At 41.3% G+C, this 17,121-nt stretch overlaps 2 protein-coding genes across 3 annotated transcripts in view; one reads left to right on the forward strand and one right to left on the reverse strand.

The window, feature by feature from the left end:
* The first annotated feature begins 6 nt into the window (after nucleotides 1-6).
* On the forward strand, nucleotides 7-1,358 carry RRAGA (Ras related GTP binding A). Its single transcript, XM_008064114.1, has one exon. It carries the CDS (start codon nucleotides 15-17, stop codon nucleotides 939-941), a length of 927 nt encoding a protein of 308 aa, XP_008062305.1. The 5' UTR covers nucleotides 7-14; the 3' UTR covers nucleotides 942-1,358.
* A 5,410-nt stretch (nucleotides 1,359-6,768) lies between these two features.
* Nucleotides 6,769-17,121, reverse strand: part of HAUS6 (HAUS augmin like complex subunit 6) — a 42,256-nt gene continuing 31,903 nt past the window's right edge. For both annotated transcript variants that reach the window (XM_008064115.1, XM_008064116.2), the window contains exons 13-17: nucleotides 15,354-15,420; nucleotides 14,853-15,029; nucleotides 11,198-11,333; nucleotides 8,061-9,098; nucleotides 6,769-6,818 (exon numbers count right to left, since the gene is read on the reverse strand). In XM_008064115.1, coding sequence (XP_008062306.1) covers nucleotides 6,769-6,818; nucleotides 8,061-9,098; nucleotides 11,198-11,333; nucleotides 14,853-15,029; nucleotides 15,354-15,420 — 1,468 coding nt within the window. The remainder of the gene's footprint in view (nucleotides 6,819-8,060; nucleotides 9,099-11,197; nucleotides 11,334-14,852; nucleotides 15,030-15,353; nucleotides 15,421-17,121) is intronic.

Genomic DNA, 17,121 nt, shown 5'->3' on the forward strand with positions numbered 1-17,121 from the left:
TGCCCAACACCGCCATGAAGAAGAAGGTGCTGCTGATGGGCAAGAGCGGCTCGGGCAAGACCAGCATGCGCTCCATCATCTTCGCCAACTACATCGCGCGCGACACCCGGCGCCTGGGGGCCACCATCGATGTGGAGCACTCCCACGTCCGCTTCCTGGGCAACCTGGTGCTGAACCTGTGGGACTGCGGCGGCCAGGACACCTTCATGGAGAACTACTTCACCAGCCAGCGCGACAACATCTTCCGCAACGTGGAGGTGCTCATCTACGTGTTCGACGTGGAGAGCCGCGAGCTGGAGAAGGACATGCACTACTACCAGTCGTGCCTGGAGGCCATCCTGCAGAACTCGCCCGACGCCAAGATCTTCTGCCTGGTGCACAAGATGGACCTGGTGCAGGAGGACCAGCGCGACCTCATCTTCAAGGAGCGCGAGGAAGACCTGCGGCGCCTGTCGCGCCCGCTCGAGTGCGCGTGCTTCCGGACGTCCATCTGGGACGAGACGCTCTACAAGGCCTGGTCCAGCATCGTCTACCAGCTGATCCCCAACGTCCAGCAGCTGGAGATGAACCTCCGGAACTTCGCGCAGATCATCGAGGCCGACGAGGTGCTGCTGTTCGAGAGGGCCACGTTCCTGGTCATCTCCCACTACCAGTGCCGGGAGCAGCGGGACGTCCACCGCTTCGAGAAGATCAGCAACATCATCAAGCAGTTCAAGCTGAGCTGCAGCAAGCTGGCCGCCTCCTTCCAGAGCATGGAGGTCAGGAATTCCAACTTCGCCGCCTTCATCGACATCTTCACCTCCAACACGTACGTGATGGTGGTGATGTCGGATCCGTCCATCCCCTCCGCGGCGACTCTGATCAACATTCGCAATGCCAGGAAACACTTTGAGAAGCTGGAGAGAGTGGACGGCCCCAAGCACAGCCTGCTCATGCGCTGAAGACTGCCGCCGCTCTCCGGGAAGTGCTGAATTGCCGCCTTTCGCATCCCTTATTTCTGAGACCCGTAACGTCGTGTGCTTCAAAGTGGGCTTCGAGGTGTGTGCTGCTTACTACTTTGGTCCCTTTCTTCCCTGCTCCCCAGTCACTCAACTCTGGACGCTATTTACTCGGCTACCCAGTAGAGCTTCAAGGTGGCCCTTCTGAAAAGTTGCTACGGTGTAACACTAAAGTAGGTGGTTTGTGTGTGTTCCGATTTCCTGGTTATGATAGATACGGCATCAAAGCCTTTACCAATATCTTCCTGTATTCCTTATAAGATTGCAAAGATGGAATGTCACTATTTTATCAGCAAGGTATTAAAATGCATTTATAAATTCTTGGCTTCATTCATGAATAAATATGTTAGCAATTTGAAACATGGTCTTACTTGAAATATTTTGAAGGGGCTTAATACGTAAATCTAAGGATTCTGACTGCCCAAAAGTATTGCTTAACTGGTAGACTTGATTTGACGAGCTTAGCCCATCACTTGGGTGATGTTGGATAACAGCTGTAGAAGTCTGGTTAAGACCCTGGATTTAGGCCACCTGAGTTGTTAGCATTCTGATCCCCTCACTTCCCTAGCTCTGTTAATTTGGGCAAAATCCCTAATTTCGCTGTGCTTGTTTCCTCTTTTGTAAAACGTGGGTAACACTACTTCCTAAGATTGTTAAAGGATTAAATTAAAACAATATGGAAAGTATTTAGGAGTGGTGCCTAGCACATACTCAGTCCTGTGTTAGCTACCATTATCACCTAAACTATATGAGCCCTTACTAAATGCCAGGTGTTCTTAAATACTCGATGTACATTTATCTCATTTAATCCTCACAACCGATGAGGTAGGTTACGTTTTCATCTATTTTAGTAGCAGAGAAAATGGGTATGACCTTACTAAGGTCATACAGCTGAACCAGCTACCCACGCACCATTTCAAACCCTTATTTCATGCCACTTCCCCCATGGACAGAAAAGTTCATCATAAAAATTCCAGCTTTCTGAATGTAGATTATTCCTTAACATAATTCCAAATGTACACACTGAGGAAGCTGAAGCCCAGGAAGTGACTTCCCTCGAGGAACAGTGGGAAGATCTGGGCAAGATTACCGTCCCATTTATATTTATCTGGAAACTGGATACTATTGAATCAGATTCTTAAGATTATACTTTTGGGGAAGGATAGAGGCTCCTAATTGGGATTGGCCATGTGGTGGTACAGTGAAACCCATAAACAGACCTAGAATGTCCCATTTCAGTTTTAGCAGTAGCCACCTTACAGATTGTTTGAAATGAAATCTAAGTATTTTGGAGCCAAGAGACCTCTGATCAACTCCAAGCCTCATTTTACAGATAATGCAATATCTTTGTATACACAGTAAGTATAAGTAATAAGGCTTTATAAGTTATTTAACATTTTTATTAAAACCTTTCTAGCAGCTGTGGATGACATGATCCCTACCCATGAAGAGCAAGAAGACATTCAGGTGTTTTTGGGGGGTTTTTTTTTAGTCAAACTCTTACTGCCCAGGCTGGAGTGCAGTGGCACACTCCACGGCCACTGCAGCCTCAAACCTGCTGGGCTCAGGCGATCCTTCCACTTCAGACTTCCAAGTAGCTGGAAGTACAGGTGTGCGCCACCAAGCCCAGCTAATTTTTTTGACTTATTATGGACGAGGTCTCAAACCCCTGGGCTCAGGCAATCCTCTCGCCTCCACTTCCCAAAGGGATGGGGGTTGTAGGCATAAGCCACCAAACCCGGCCCAGATATAAGTTATACAAACCATCTAATTAGGGACATTGACAATAAGTGAGGAAGTAATACTCCAGATGAGGAAACTGACAAGATATACTTTAAGAACTCATTTAAAAGTACTCTATGTAGTAAATCCAATTAAAATGGCAATAACAAAACACTCTTACCTGAATCACTGAACCTCTCAAACTTATTTTGTTGATCGATTTTTGTTTTGTATTTTTTTGAGTTGGAGTTACCCTGTGGCCCAGGCTGGAGGGCAGTGGCACATGCATGACCACTCCAGCATCAACCTGCTGGGCTCCGGCGATCCTTCCACTTCAGCCTTCCAAGTAGCTGGAACTACTGGTGCGTGCTACCATGCCTAGCTAGTTTTTTAAATTTATTGTAGAGATGAGGTCTTACCAAGTTGCCCGGGCTGGTCTCAAACACGCAGGCTCAGGCAATCCACTCGACTCAGCCTTCCAAAGTGCTGGGATACACAGTAAGTATAAGTAATAAGGCTTTATAAGTTATTTAACATTTTTATTAAACCTGAGCCACCAAGCCCGGCCTGATCAAGTTTTTAATATACCTTTGCATGTGATCATTTTATGGGCTGCAGGGGCTTGGCTCCTCTTCATATTATGTAATAGCCCTCTTTACCATTACTTTTATTCCATCATATACGAGGCAAAACCAAACAATTCCAGTACTTAAATATTTGTTAATAACACGGTCCTTGGGGTGTAAGTATGCATGTGAATATATACACACAAGACATGTCTACGTAGGGGTGTGTATGTATGTATATATATATTTAGTATAATGAGATACAATCATTAAAAAACTACAAAACAATTAGTGAAAAATGAATAAAAAGTTAAGATACATCATAGAAGATCTCAGACCGGATAGGCACACGGATGTGGAAAGGATAGATTAGGACTTCAAGGTATAAGTGAAGTGTCTGAGCCTTAGAAGAGTTATAATTATGATAAGTTAGAAGGGGAAGATAAGGTATTCCAGCTTCAGGAGAACTGGAAATCAAGATTGCTAAAGACCTATGCTCATGGAAGCATTTCAGTATAAAAATGGGAGATCACAGTAGAAGGCGGAATAGAGGAAATCTGTGTAGAGGACCTTTATGCATTTAAATTTGAACTCTGTTCTAGAATTAGCAATGAAGTGACCCCATGAAGACAGTCCCTTAAGGTAAAAAAGCAACTCTGTAGATGTTGGATAGGGAAGAGGCTGAAGACAAAAAGCTGTAATCACAGTGGTTAAAATGGTAGCAGGTGTTTTTGTTTACGGTACTGGCACATAAAGGGCAGGGAATGTCACCGGTGTAATTCACATAACAATATGTCTGTAGGTCTACAATATCCAAAGACACTTTGAAGGGCTTCCACACTTTTATTAGTGAACTTGAGCTTCCCTGTTAGATCATTAACGATGTCTACAGCAGTACATCATGGAAGTGTACATGCTTCTTAAAGGTACCATAAGGTTAAAGGTGACTATCCCCTAGCTAGCAGTTCTCAAACGTTTTTTACTGAGCCTAAGGATGACCAGAGGAGCATTTAAAATGCAAATTCCTAATCTCCATTTCAAACTTGCATTTTATAAGATGCATCCCAGATGATCCTATCACAGATGGTCCTTGAGTCCATCTTAGGTCATTTAAGCTCCCTAGCTTCAGTATCATTAACTGTAAAATAAGCTTAATTGCTATCTTACAGAGTGACAACAAATAAATGAAACCTGCACCAATTGTCTAGCAATGACCCGGGCACTTTGCAGATGTTGATATGATAGGCTTACCTCCTCAACATTCTACTTTTTTTTTTTTTACAGACACTGTAAATTTAAAATTATTCTCTTCCTCTTTCTTGTCCATGGCAAAGATGTTCTTTCTTCTGTCTGTTTTCACAAAAAGACTAGTCTTCAAACTGAGACAAGACAGAGAGAAAGGCAGCCCAAAATAAGAAGAAAGAAATGAACTATTAAGTTCATCTATTTGCAGAACTCTCCACTCCCAAGCTGCCTCCTCTCCACGCGTTTCTTGAAGGCAAGTGGATGGGTTTTGACACCTGCATGCTGAGGCGCTACAGAAGGTAACGTAGGGGCTACCACCCGTGCAGTGCCTTCCCTTCCTCCTGGCTCACAGAGGGGACAGCATGTGCTCATTGGATGCTAGAGTTGTCCCTTGTTCTGGGCCAGGGAAACTGAAGGAGCAAAGCCAGAGACCCCATAAGCGTGACAAGTATTAAACCCCAAGGTCACTTTCCTCAAGTCATTCTGGGGAACTTTGATGGTTAGTTCCTTTCCCCAAAACAGCACCCCCATAGTCCCAAAAAACACCCAACAACAAAACAGACTAAAGAATCATTTTAATGTACATTTTTGTTAAAATATAAAACTAGAATTAAAGTCTAAATTAGAGTAAATATAAGTGCCATATAACCCACTGAATGGATTTACAGTTGAACAGTGTTCCTCAAGTAGTCTAGTCATCTTCCTTTTTAAAAATCTGGCCGGGCTCAGTGGCTCAGCCTGTAATCCCAGCACTTTGGGAGGCCAAGGTGAGTGGACTGCCTGAGCCGGTGGGTTCAAGACCCACCCGAGCAACTTAGCAAAACCTCATCTCTACAATACATCAAAAACTAGCCGGGCGTGGTAGCGCATGCCTGTAGTTCCACCTACTTGAAAGGCTGAGGCAGAAGGATAGTCAGAGCCCAGCAGGTTGAGACTGTGGTGGCCAGAAGCGCGCCACTGCACTCCAGCCTGGGTGCCAGAGTGAGACTCCAACTCAAAAAGAATAAAACAAAATAAAAATACACATGTTGGCTCATACCTGTAATCCCAACACTTTGGGAGGTAGAGGCTACAGGACTACCTGAGTCCAGGGATTCGAGAACAGCCTGGACATCTTGATGAGAACTTATCTCTGTAATAAACCAGCCTATAGTTCCAGCCACTTGGAAGGCTGAGGTAGAAGGATCGCCTGAGCCCAGTAGGTCAAGGCTGCAGTAGCTGTGAGCGTGCTCCTGCACTGCAGCTTGGGCGACAGAGTAAGACTCCAACTCAAAAAAAAAAATTTTTAAGTTAAAAAATTAAAGTCCTTCTGCCCCAGTCTACCCTTATCATCACATGCACTTTATTCCAACAAAAATCATTTCTCAGGGTCAGTCTCTTGAATAATTTTTAAGCCTTCAAATTTATCATCTTCTTAAAATTTATCATCTTGACTATACATCACAAGGCATTACTTTTCTCAGTTTTTTTGGTTAGTCCTAAAATGTTCCACAAAGAAACAATAGAAGTTGTATATTGCTCTAAAATAAAAGATCAGTACACTCAATGGCTATCATATTAATCACTTAATGAAAGTACAAGGAAAACTACCCATTCTTATATTAATCAACTGAAATTATAATAAATTAAACTACCTTTGTCATTTACTTAATGTTTACAAGTTTATTCAAGAAATCCAAAATCGCTTCCCATAACTTGATGTTTGCTTTTCAAATACTTCACATTTCAACCCCATATACCTATAAAAAGAAAAACTTCAATCATATTTTCCTTAGAAAAACAGTACAGGAGCCGGGCTCAGTGGCTCAGCCTGTAATCCCGTGCCTTTGGGAGGCTGAGGTGAGTGGGATTGCCTGAGCCCGTGGGTTCGAGACCCGCCTGAGTAGCAGGACCTCATCTCTACAATAAATCAAAAAATTAGCCGGGCGTGGTAGCGCATGCCTGTAATTCCAGCTACTCGGAAGGCTGAGGCAGAAGGATCACTGGAGCCCAGCAGGCGAGGCTGCAGTAGCCGTGAGTGGTCACTGCGCTCCAATCTGGGCGACAGAGTGAGACTCCAACTCAAAAAAAAAAAAAAAAAAAAGTACAGGAAGGTAAAAGGCACTGAGGACTTTTTAAACCTTGAAAAAGCGTGTTACACGTCCAACATGTATTTAAGTTAAAAATCAGTTTCTATACTGCGGCGTGGCTTCGATTTAGGTGCATCCCAAATATTAAGCGGGTACTGCTTCATCTTGTCATGTCGGAGATTCTTTTTCATCAAGGCTCTTATTCAAGATGTCTTCTTCTACAAAGTTGGTTTTTAAAAAAAGGATAAGCAAACATTACAAAGAAAAATAAATAGGACAGTTTACAAGTAGCAGCAAATTCCAGTGTTAAGAAAAAAAAGTTCATATTTATGCAAGTATTCACCCATGATAAAATTACCATTATCCTCACTAAAGTATCCTCTTTCTCAAAAAAATCAATACATTCCTCCTGGAATATACCAATATACCAGTGTTTAATTACCACAGGCAAATCAGAATGACATACAATAAATCTGTATCACCATATCCATATCTGTCCTAACATGTTAAAAGAGCAAATTTTTTAAACCTTTATGATGAACATTTTCAAACATGCAAAAGTGAAGAGAATTATAATTAGCACAATGTATTCACCTCCTAGCTTCAATAATTACTAATACTATAAGGATTAAACTGTGTTCCCCAAAAAGATTAACTCAAGCTCTGACTCCAGTACCTCAAAATGTGACCTTATTTGGAAATACAGTTATTACATTACAGATAGAATCAGCTACAACGAGGTCCTACTGGGGCAGTGTGGGTCTTTAATTAACATGACTGTGACCTCATAAAAAGATACACAGACACACAAGAGATGAATGTGTGTGAAGACGGAGGCCAGCATTAGAGCTATGCTGCTACAAGCCAAGAATGCCTGGTGCTGGAAGCTAGAAGAGGCGAAGAAAAGGCGAAGAAAGATCTTCTAGTAGCTTGAGAGGAAACATGACCCTGCCAACACCTTGATTTAGGATTTCCAGCCTCTAGAACTTACTGTCTCCAGATACAGTAAATTTCTGTTGTTCTGAACCACTCAGTTTTTGGTACTTTGTTATAGCAGCCCTAGGAACCTAAATCAAGCTTGTTTTTTGTTCCAACTACCCACTCCCACCAAATTTACTTCGAAGCAAATCACAGATATACCATTACAAGAATGATATTTTAAATTGTTTCTCAACTTTTTAAAAAGCACCTTCCACTAGACAAGAAGACTTTAATGAAATTTATTTTCAATAATTTGTGTTTCAAAAGCAAGTTTCAGGTTTGGATTTTCCCCCCACCCATCCTAAACCAATTGTAAACTACATACACAAAGGAGACTCTGAAAGTACCCATAAAGTGAGAGAGTATTCCTCTCATCCTAGATGAAGGAGTAAGGAGCATATTTTGTCAAGCAACACTCACTGTGTACTACTGTAATGAAAAGTTGAGAGAAAACTTTAACAGGTCTAGTTAAATCTTACCTTTTAAATTAGGTAGAAGTTCTCCGAGACTACATGGTATTGTGGTCCTTGATCTTTGTTCTGGAGAAAACTTAATTAGTGGCGAAAGAGACCGTTTTCTTTCCCCAAGTGACATGCGTAAAGATGGTTTTGCATAGTCCGTATGCAAATCATGAGTGTCCAAAAAGCTCAGCATATCATCTGTTTGCATGTTTTGGGGAGTAGGGCTCAATTCTGGTTTGTGTCTTTCAAATGTTTCAGGATTAGGGAGGTAGGATTCTTCCCTTTCCTCACAGAGAGATTTTTTCTGAGCCTCATATCTCCTGCAAATTGCCTGTAAATTCAAGTCTGATTCTGAAGTAGTCTGTCTTTCTCCTACAAAACCCTCTGGGAAAACATCACTGTACACAGGACTGTTTGGTTCCAGTTTAAAATTGGCCTCTGAGCTAGAGGAGCTACAAAAACTTAGGCGACCAACTTCTGGAAGAGTTTCGTGTAATATCCCAAAATCAGTATCCTTAAAACTCGGAGAACTAATTCCACTTGATACTTGGAAAGAGTTCCATAACAGAGTTTTGCTCATGGAAGGCTTGTTATAAGAGGCTTGTGAGTGGTCCAGTGTTTTGGTATCTTTACTGCCAGTCATCACATCTACCCTAGTGCCCACAGCAGGGGAGAAAGTCTCTATTCGGCTAGTTTCTGAAAGCTTGGTTGGTAAAGCTACACATTCCAAATCTTGCTTGCAAAATACTTTCTTATCTAACAAATCTGACTGATTTTGTGTTAGTGATTCACCTATGTGACCAGTCACCACTTGTTTCTGAGGCAAACACTTGTAGTCCAAAACAACTTTCTCTTCAGGAAAATGAGACTGGTCAAATTCTGATACAGAGGTTCCTGAGAAAAAGCTGGCCATACTAGATTCTCTTTGATTATGCAACACAGGTAAAGATTCTGGCAATACTTCTTTAAAATGTTCAGTGTCCATCTGAATTGGTTCCATATTTCTGTTATCTTCCGTATTAATAGCTTTTCTCCATGAGCTCCTAATTTCAGTTACTAATTAAAGTGGGGGAAAACACAAGTTACTAATATTCCCAAACATAAAGCATGCAATTAATCATTTTATTTCTAGTGCTGAAGATAAAGCTGATTCAGTATGTGTTCCATAAATATAAATATACTGGTTGGATGACAGGACTTCACAATGTAACAAGCCCCAACAACAAAGAACTCCATCTCCAACTGATCAAACTCAAACACATGTAACAAAAGCTATTCCTGAAATAATGCCTCCTTTTACACAGCACATACGAATTACATGTATTAAAAAGACATTTTCATTCAAGACCAGCCTAGGCATCACAGTGAGATCCCATCTCTACAAAAAAAAATTTTAATTAGTGGAATGTGGTGGCATATACCTGTAGTCCTAGCTACTTCAGAGGCTGAAGCGAGTCACTTGAGCCCATGAGTTCAAAGCTGCAGTGAACTATGACTGCACCACTGCATTCCAGCCTGGGCAAGAGAGCAAGATCCTGTCTCTAAAACAAAATCAAATTAAAAATAAAAAGAGATTTTCTTGTCCATCTAGCCCTGGGTTTGGCAAACTTTTTTTGTAAAGGACCAGACAGACCAAATAGGCAATCCAAGCCATCCACTCTTTCCCAACTACCTACCCCTGCCATTATAGCATGAAAGTAGCCATAAACAATGTCAATATCTGAGCAAGCTTGCGTTCAATACAATTTTATTTACAAAAACACAAAAGGCGGGGCCAAATTTGGCTCACAGGCTATAGTTTGCTGACCACCAATCTAGGCTGAGGCTCAGTTCAGTCTGAATTAAATCAGCAGCAAGAATGAAACTATGTTTAGCAATCAACCAAGATGATCCACCTATATCAGGACAGCAGTATCAGAACTTTGCCTACACAAACTATAGGTTTTAGTAGAAAAGGAACACAGTTTGACTCATTTTGGAGGGTAAAGATCTGTGCATAGTTCCTGGCTGGTACTTCTGTTGCTGATTGAGAATATGGCCTCTGTACTCTATAAATGTGGATCACAGGTGAGATTTGGAGGGAGAGGGTTTCATTTTAATGATCAAATAAAACATTCCCAGAAAAAAATCTAAGCAAAACAAAAAACAAAATTGTATATTATCAGGGCTGATTATAACTCTGTATGCTGAAAGCACAAAATACTGCTAAAGACTACAAAGTATGACAGTTCCCGCACTTTGAAAATACTTCAGAAGGACTGAATTTAAAAAATGTGGTACATATACATGATGGAATATTACACAGCCATAAAGAAGGATAATATTATGAACGGCACAGCAACTTAGATAGACTTAGAGGCTATAATACTGAGTGATCTATCACAGAAACAAAGAATCAAGTATCATATGTTCTCACTCATAAGCGAACCTTAAACAACTATCATAATACTATAAAAAAGGGATTGGAGCCGGGCTCGGTGGCTCAGCCTGTAATCCCACGCCTTTGGGAGCCTGAGATGAGTGGATTGCCTGAGCCCACGGGTTCGAGACACGCCTGGGCAGGCAAGACCTCATCTCTACACTAAAAATAAAAAATTTACTGGGTGTGGTAGCACGCGCCTATAATTCTAGCTACTCGAAAGGCTGAGGCGGAAGGATTGCTGGAGCCCAGCAGGCGAGGTTGCGATGGCCAGGAGCGGCCACTGCACTCCAGTCTGGGCGACAGAGTGAGACTCCAACTCAAAAAAAACGAAACAAAACAAAAAAGGGATTGGGAGGTAGTGGGAAACTGCCAAGGGAGGGCAGAAGCGGGATTGACAGGAGTGGGAAACTGGCAGGGGAGGGTGGGGCACACCTCATCAACAAGGGTACCTGCATAATGAACATCTGTATATCTAACCCTGAATTGTACCCCATATAGTCTGGGTGACAGAGTGAGACTCCAACTCAAAAAATAAATAAATAAATAAATAAATAATTAAAAAAATAAAATAAAAAGAAAAAAAAAGAAAACACTTCATAAAAGTATCTGTGATTTCCTCATAAAAGTCTCTACATCAGAGCAAATACAGAGCCACTGCCAACTCTGTCAGGCCATGGTTCAAATAGTGTCAATGTCTAAGAAAGAAAAAAAGGAAAAGAAAGCATTAACTTACTCAAGCTTTCTGGAGTACGAGGAATTCGGTTCCTTGTTAAGAAGGGGTTAGAACCTAAATGGTCAATAAGTTCCTCTAATTTTACATCTTTTCCTTCAGAGACCTGTGGTGAATCAGATAAAACAGCCTTGACAACCTAAAAAAGAGAAAAGATAAAGCAAAAATTACCAAGCCTATTGGTAGACTGCAACAAAAGCCCCAATACAATAAGCACTTCAGAATCAGCAGTTCCTCCCACAGCAAAGAAAACAAAAATAAGCAACAATGAGGTTCCCAGAGAACTAGAGATCCTCTAGGCACAATCCTGTAAAGTTATGAAATGCAGTATTTCCTCATCTTAAACAAATAACCCATTTTAAAGGAGACAATAGACAAGAATCACTACTCTTGGGAAGATTTGGGAGCAGTTCTGACTATGCAAAGACCTAGGCTGCTGTCACATCTTTGGGCTTCACAGTTCTGTATCCACTAAAGTGGCGAGTTTTAAAGCGAGCTGGGGTCAGTAGCTCATGCCTGTCATCCTAGCACTTTGGGAGGCTGAGGCAGTAGAAGTGCTTGAGCCCAAAAGTTCGAGACCAGCCTAGGCAATATAGCAAGACGTCATCTCTACAAAAAACTAATAAATTAGCTGGAGATGTAGGAGCCCGACTATAGCCCCAGGTATCTGGGAGGCCAATGCAGGAGGACTGCTTGAGCCCAGGAGTCAGAGGATACAGTGAACCATGATCAGGCCACTGAATGGCCAACAGAGACCCTGACTCAAAAGTAAATGAATAAAAAATAAATAAACACAGCAGATTCTTCTCAATTATAATGCATTTGTATGGCTAAATCTCTATTAACAAATAGACTACATTCTGACAATGGATCGCTTAGCTAGAAACCTCACAATCAGATCCAAATTACTGAACAAAGTATAGGAATACATCCTAAAACTTAGAAAAGTATATGACACAAAAATACTTTGTATTAACTAAGTATCAATAAAATTGAAAAAATATGCAAATTAAAATTTCTGCCCGAGATCACTGAAAAATAAACTCCCTAAAACCATAATCAAATTGGCCCAAGAAAACATAGGACTTCTGAGATATCAACAATCAAATATCCTTTGTCGTAAATACTATTATAAAGAAAATTAATTTCACTTTACTTATGAGGTTTTTCAGGACTCTTCTATTCCATCCCATTCCACTGTTAATATAAATTCTTTTAACCAGATGATATGCCTTTCCTTCCACAATTAAGAAAGAAAGAAAGACTAACTATACTCTGATGTATAATCAGCGAGAAGAAACAACAGAACTTGAGACTTTAAAGTATTTAAAGCCATGATCAGTGGCTCATGCCTATAATCCCAGCACTTTGGGATGCCAAGACCAGCCTGGGCAACATAGCAAGACCTCATCTCCACAAAAAATAAAGTATTTAGAGACCATGAAACTGATCCTCATGTTAAAAACAAGAAAAATAACTGTCGTGTACTTCTCTTATTTAGACAATGCTCCTTTAGTTTGGTCAGGAATGGAATAAAGGAGAACAGTCCAATACCTAAATTAATATCCACTAAACCAAATTTTTGTCTCTTAAGAAGAAAAAGTAACTCATTTATCTTCTGGCTGCTTAGCCAAATTCAAATATTACTAAGGAATGTTGTGAGAAACATGTAATAAAGATAACATTATTAGCCGGGCTCGGTGGCTCAGCCTGTAATCCCATGCCTTGGGAGGCTGAGGTGAGTTGATTGCCTGAGACCGTGGGTCTGAGACCCACCTGGGCAACTTGGCGAGACCTCATCTCTACAATAATCAAAAATTAGCCAGGCGTGGTAGTGCATGCCTGTAGTTCCAGCTCCTTGGAAGGTTGAGGCGGAAGGATCGCCGGAGCCCAGTAGGTCGAGGCTGCAGTGGCCAGGAGCATGCCACTGCACTCCAGTCTGGGTGACAGAGTGAGACTCTAACTCAATAAAATAAAAAATAATAATAATAAAAATAAATAACATTATGGGCCAGGCACGGTGGCTCACACCTATAATCCCAGTACTTTGGGAGGCTGAGGCAAGAGAATCACTTGAGCCCAGGAGTTAGAGAACAGCCTGGGAAACACAGCAAGACCTCATCTCAACAAAAAATACAAAATGAGCTCGGTATAGTGGCATGTACCTGTAGCCCCAAGTACTAAGTAGGCTGAGGCAAAAGGACTGCCTGAGTCCAGCAAGATGAGGCTGCAGTGGCCATGAGAGCGCCACTACACTCCAGCCTGGGTAACAGAGTGAGACCTCAACTCAAAAAAAAGGGAAAAAAAAAAAAAAGAAAGAAATAATGTGAGAGAATGGCTTGAGTATTTAATGTAAGCAAACTGAGTTGTTTTTTTTTTTGTTTTGTTTTAGAAAGTAGGATTTAATAGCTGGGCTCAGTGGCTCAGCCTGTAATCCTGCACCTTGGGAGGCTGAGGTGAGTGGATTGCCTGAGCTCGCGGTTCGAGACCCGCCTGGGCAGCGAGACCTCATCTCTACAATAAATCAAAAAATCAGCCGGGCGTGTTAGCGCGTGCCTGTAATTCTGGCTACCTGGAAGCCTGAGGCGGAAGGATCGCCGGAGCCCAGCAGGTCGAGGCTGCGGTGGCCGGGAGCGGCCACTGCACTCCAGTCTGGGCGACAGAGTGAGACTCCAACTCAAAAAAAAAATAAAAAAAGAAAGTAGGATTTATTGAGAGGACAGAAAAGCTCCCACAGCGGGAGGGGACCTGAAGGGGTTGCCCGAGTTTTTTTTAATACTGAGCAATAGTAGTATTATGTGGTCACTTACCAGTGAAAAGCAGAATAGTGTTAAGGGATAGGACTGCTTAGAGAAAACAAGGTCATGAACTACAAGGTATTTAATCGCTTTTGAAATACTTAGGCAGCAAAAAGAACAAAAGCTGTGCTCGGTGACATTATACTGAATATGCTTTGTTCTAATATTCAAAAAAGGGAAGCTCAGCTAAGCAACAGGCAATACTGACAAAGTATTTTAAAGCATAATCATTGGGTACATTTATCTAACAATTTATGCAATGGTAAATCTCTGAAATATCTCATAGGTACTATTTTTATACTTTCAGATGATATTTATAGTATAGAAAGTGAGTTCTAACACATGGTTGTAATTTTTTTTTGTTTTTTTTTTTTTTGAGTTGGAGTCTCATTCTCTCACCTAGGCTGGAGTTTAGTGACACACTCATGGCCACCACAGCCTTGACCTGCTGGGCTCAGATGATCCTTCCACCTCAGCCTCCCAAGTAGCCGGAACAACAGACATGTGCTACCATGCCCGGCTATTTATTGTAGAGACAGGGTCTCACCAAGTTGTCTGGATTGGTCTCAAACACATGGGCCCAGGCAATCCTCTCACCTCGGCAACCCAAAATGCTGGGATTATAGGTGTGAGTCACTGTGCCCGGCCTGTGGATGTGATCTTAACTTCATAAGTTTTTATTACATCTATTCCTACTTTTAGGGAATACCAATTTTGCTTTAACCATAATTTTTATTATCTGTACTGCCTTCCCCCAAATTACTCCAGTTAATCAGTACTTAACTGTATTTCACTTGTGATCCCAACACTAGTGAGAAAATAATAGATATTTAAGTATACTTATTACGGTCTTCTCTAACCTCTTCTGCCAGATGATCTTGTTCTTTATGGAATGGATCACTTTTTTTGGTTGGTAGAGACCCTCCAGCTTGACTACTCTTTGCAATATCCGATAATGGAGAGTCTTCCATTTCAAATTCTGGTATTTTCTTAGAAACTGTTTCATTTTTGTCTTTGGGAAGTCTCACTTTCGTGTCCTGAGAAAGACAAACATGTAATATTAAAACCTTAATAATCATAGTTGATCTTGAATTTATCTTCATTAGAGGTTCACTGGTTATCATGAACCTATAAAAGGTTGTTAACGTTACTGTGAAATTATATGTTCACTGGCAGAATTTACTAATTTCAAAATTCCCACTTAGCAATAGAGAATGTATAAATAGACATTGTACAAAATGTGTAAATACTAGAAAATGTGAAAATAGAAATTTAATTTAATTAAATTGAGATAGCAACAAAAAGAAAAAAATATTTTCTCATAATTTAATATGGTCATAATTAATTGTAAATTAATATACCTTTCCAAGTACAGTAACACTACTTCTATCTGAGGATGAAGCTGGCTGCAACAGCAAAGACACAGAGCTAAAGAAAAAGAAAATCATAACAAATCCAAGTTATAAGCAGGAAAAAAACTCCATTTCACTTGACGTATCTAAATATGCTTTAAAAACTGTCTGCCCCGTATCTGTCCGTTACAATTTCACTCAATTTATCCCGGTCATCAAAAGGCAGTTTTACTCTAGGGAGGTACAATGACAATTAGAGCGGCACTTCAGCCCAATTTGTGTGTCAGCCTCCCAAGTATGAACATTTTGCTTACCCACTATGCATTTTCATAAGTCAATAGTATTTTTTTCTTTCATTCTTTCTTTTTGAGTCAGTTTCACTCTGTCACCCAGGCTTAGAGTGCAGTGGCAGCCTATGGCCACCGCAGCCTCAACATGCTAGGCTCAGGCGATCCTTCTGACTTAGTCTTCCAAGTAGCTGGAACCTAAGGCATGCACCACCACACCCAGTTAATTTTTTAATTTACTGTAGAGAAGAGGTCTCATCAAGTTGCCCAGGTTGGTCTTGGACGTCTGGGTTCAGACAATTCTGTCACCTCAGCCTCCCAAAGGGCTGGGATTATAGACAAGAGTCATCATGCCCGGCAGTATTTTTTCAAAAGGGTTAAATGACTTGTTGAACACTCTAAAATTTGAGTACAGATTAAAATCATATTCAATTAACTAGAATTTCAATATTATAATGTCCACAGGGTATAAATCACAAAATTTCGTTGTAGCACAGACTTACTTTTAAGATTCTTTTACGTTTCAATCCAAAATCAACCTCATATGTTAAATTCTGCTTTACAGCAAACAGGTATGTTTATACTTACAGTAAAGTCATAAGGTTACTCAGAAATTCAGTCTCCTATACTCTGTATGTTGGGTTTATTTTGCTTGTTTTCTGAATCGGGGTCTTACTCTGTCACCCAAGCTAGAGTGCAGTGGCACAATCACGACTCACCACAGCCTTGACCTCCTGGGTTCTGAAATCCTTCCGCCTCAGCCTCCTTAGTAGGTAGGACTACAGGCATGGGTCACAATACTCAGCTACTTTATATTTTGTAGCCATGAGGCCTCGCTATTTGCCCAGGCTGGTCACAACTGCTAGGCTCAAGCAAACCTCCCGTCTCTGCTTCCAAAAGTGTTGGGATTACACGCATGAGCCACCACACCTGAACTGTATCTTGTATTTCTTAATCTCTTGGATTCCCTTTTCTCTTTGGATTAACATTAAAACCTTATGTATCTTTTTTCATGCTTAGTATAAAAAGGAAAAACCTTCAAAGAAATGATAACCTGAAAGTAACTATTTGGGCAAGCCCCTCAGGTCCCCTCCCACTGTGGGAGCTTTTGTCCTCTTAATAAATCCCAGTTTTTAAAAAAAGTAACTATTTTATTTTGATCTTTAAAAATATTAAAAATCCAAAGACCAAAGGCTTTTCTACACTAGGCAATATGAAAGACAAGATTACCACTGAGATCACATTCTGGCTCAGCCTGTAATCCCAGCACTTTGGGAGGCCGAGGTGAGTGGATTGCCTGAGCCCGCAGGTTCGACATCCGCCTGGGCAACTTGGCGAGACCTCATCTCTACAATAAATCAAAAAATTTGCCAGGCGTGGTAGTGCGTGCCTGTAGTTCCAGCTACTTAGAAGGCTGAGGCGGAAGGATAGCCGGAGCCCAGCAGGTTGAGGCTGCGGTGGCCGGGAGCGGCCATTGCACTCCAGTCTGG

Source organism: Carlito syrichta, unplaced genomic scaffold, assembly GCF_000164805.1.
Source record: "Carlito syrichta isolate Samal-C Ts95f unplaced genomic scaffold, Tarsius_syrichta-2.0.1 Scaffold307203, whole genome shotgun sequence".
NCBI lineage: Eukaryota > Metazoa > Chordata > Mammalia > Primates > Tarsiidae > Carlito > Carlito syrichta.

What these genes read in the sequence shown, in the direction of transcription:
- RRAGA (XM_008064114.1), top strand. Translation starts at nt 15, where the DNA reads ATGAAGAAGAAGGTGCTGCTGATGGGCAAGAGCGGCTCGGGCAAGACC.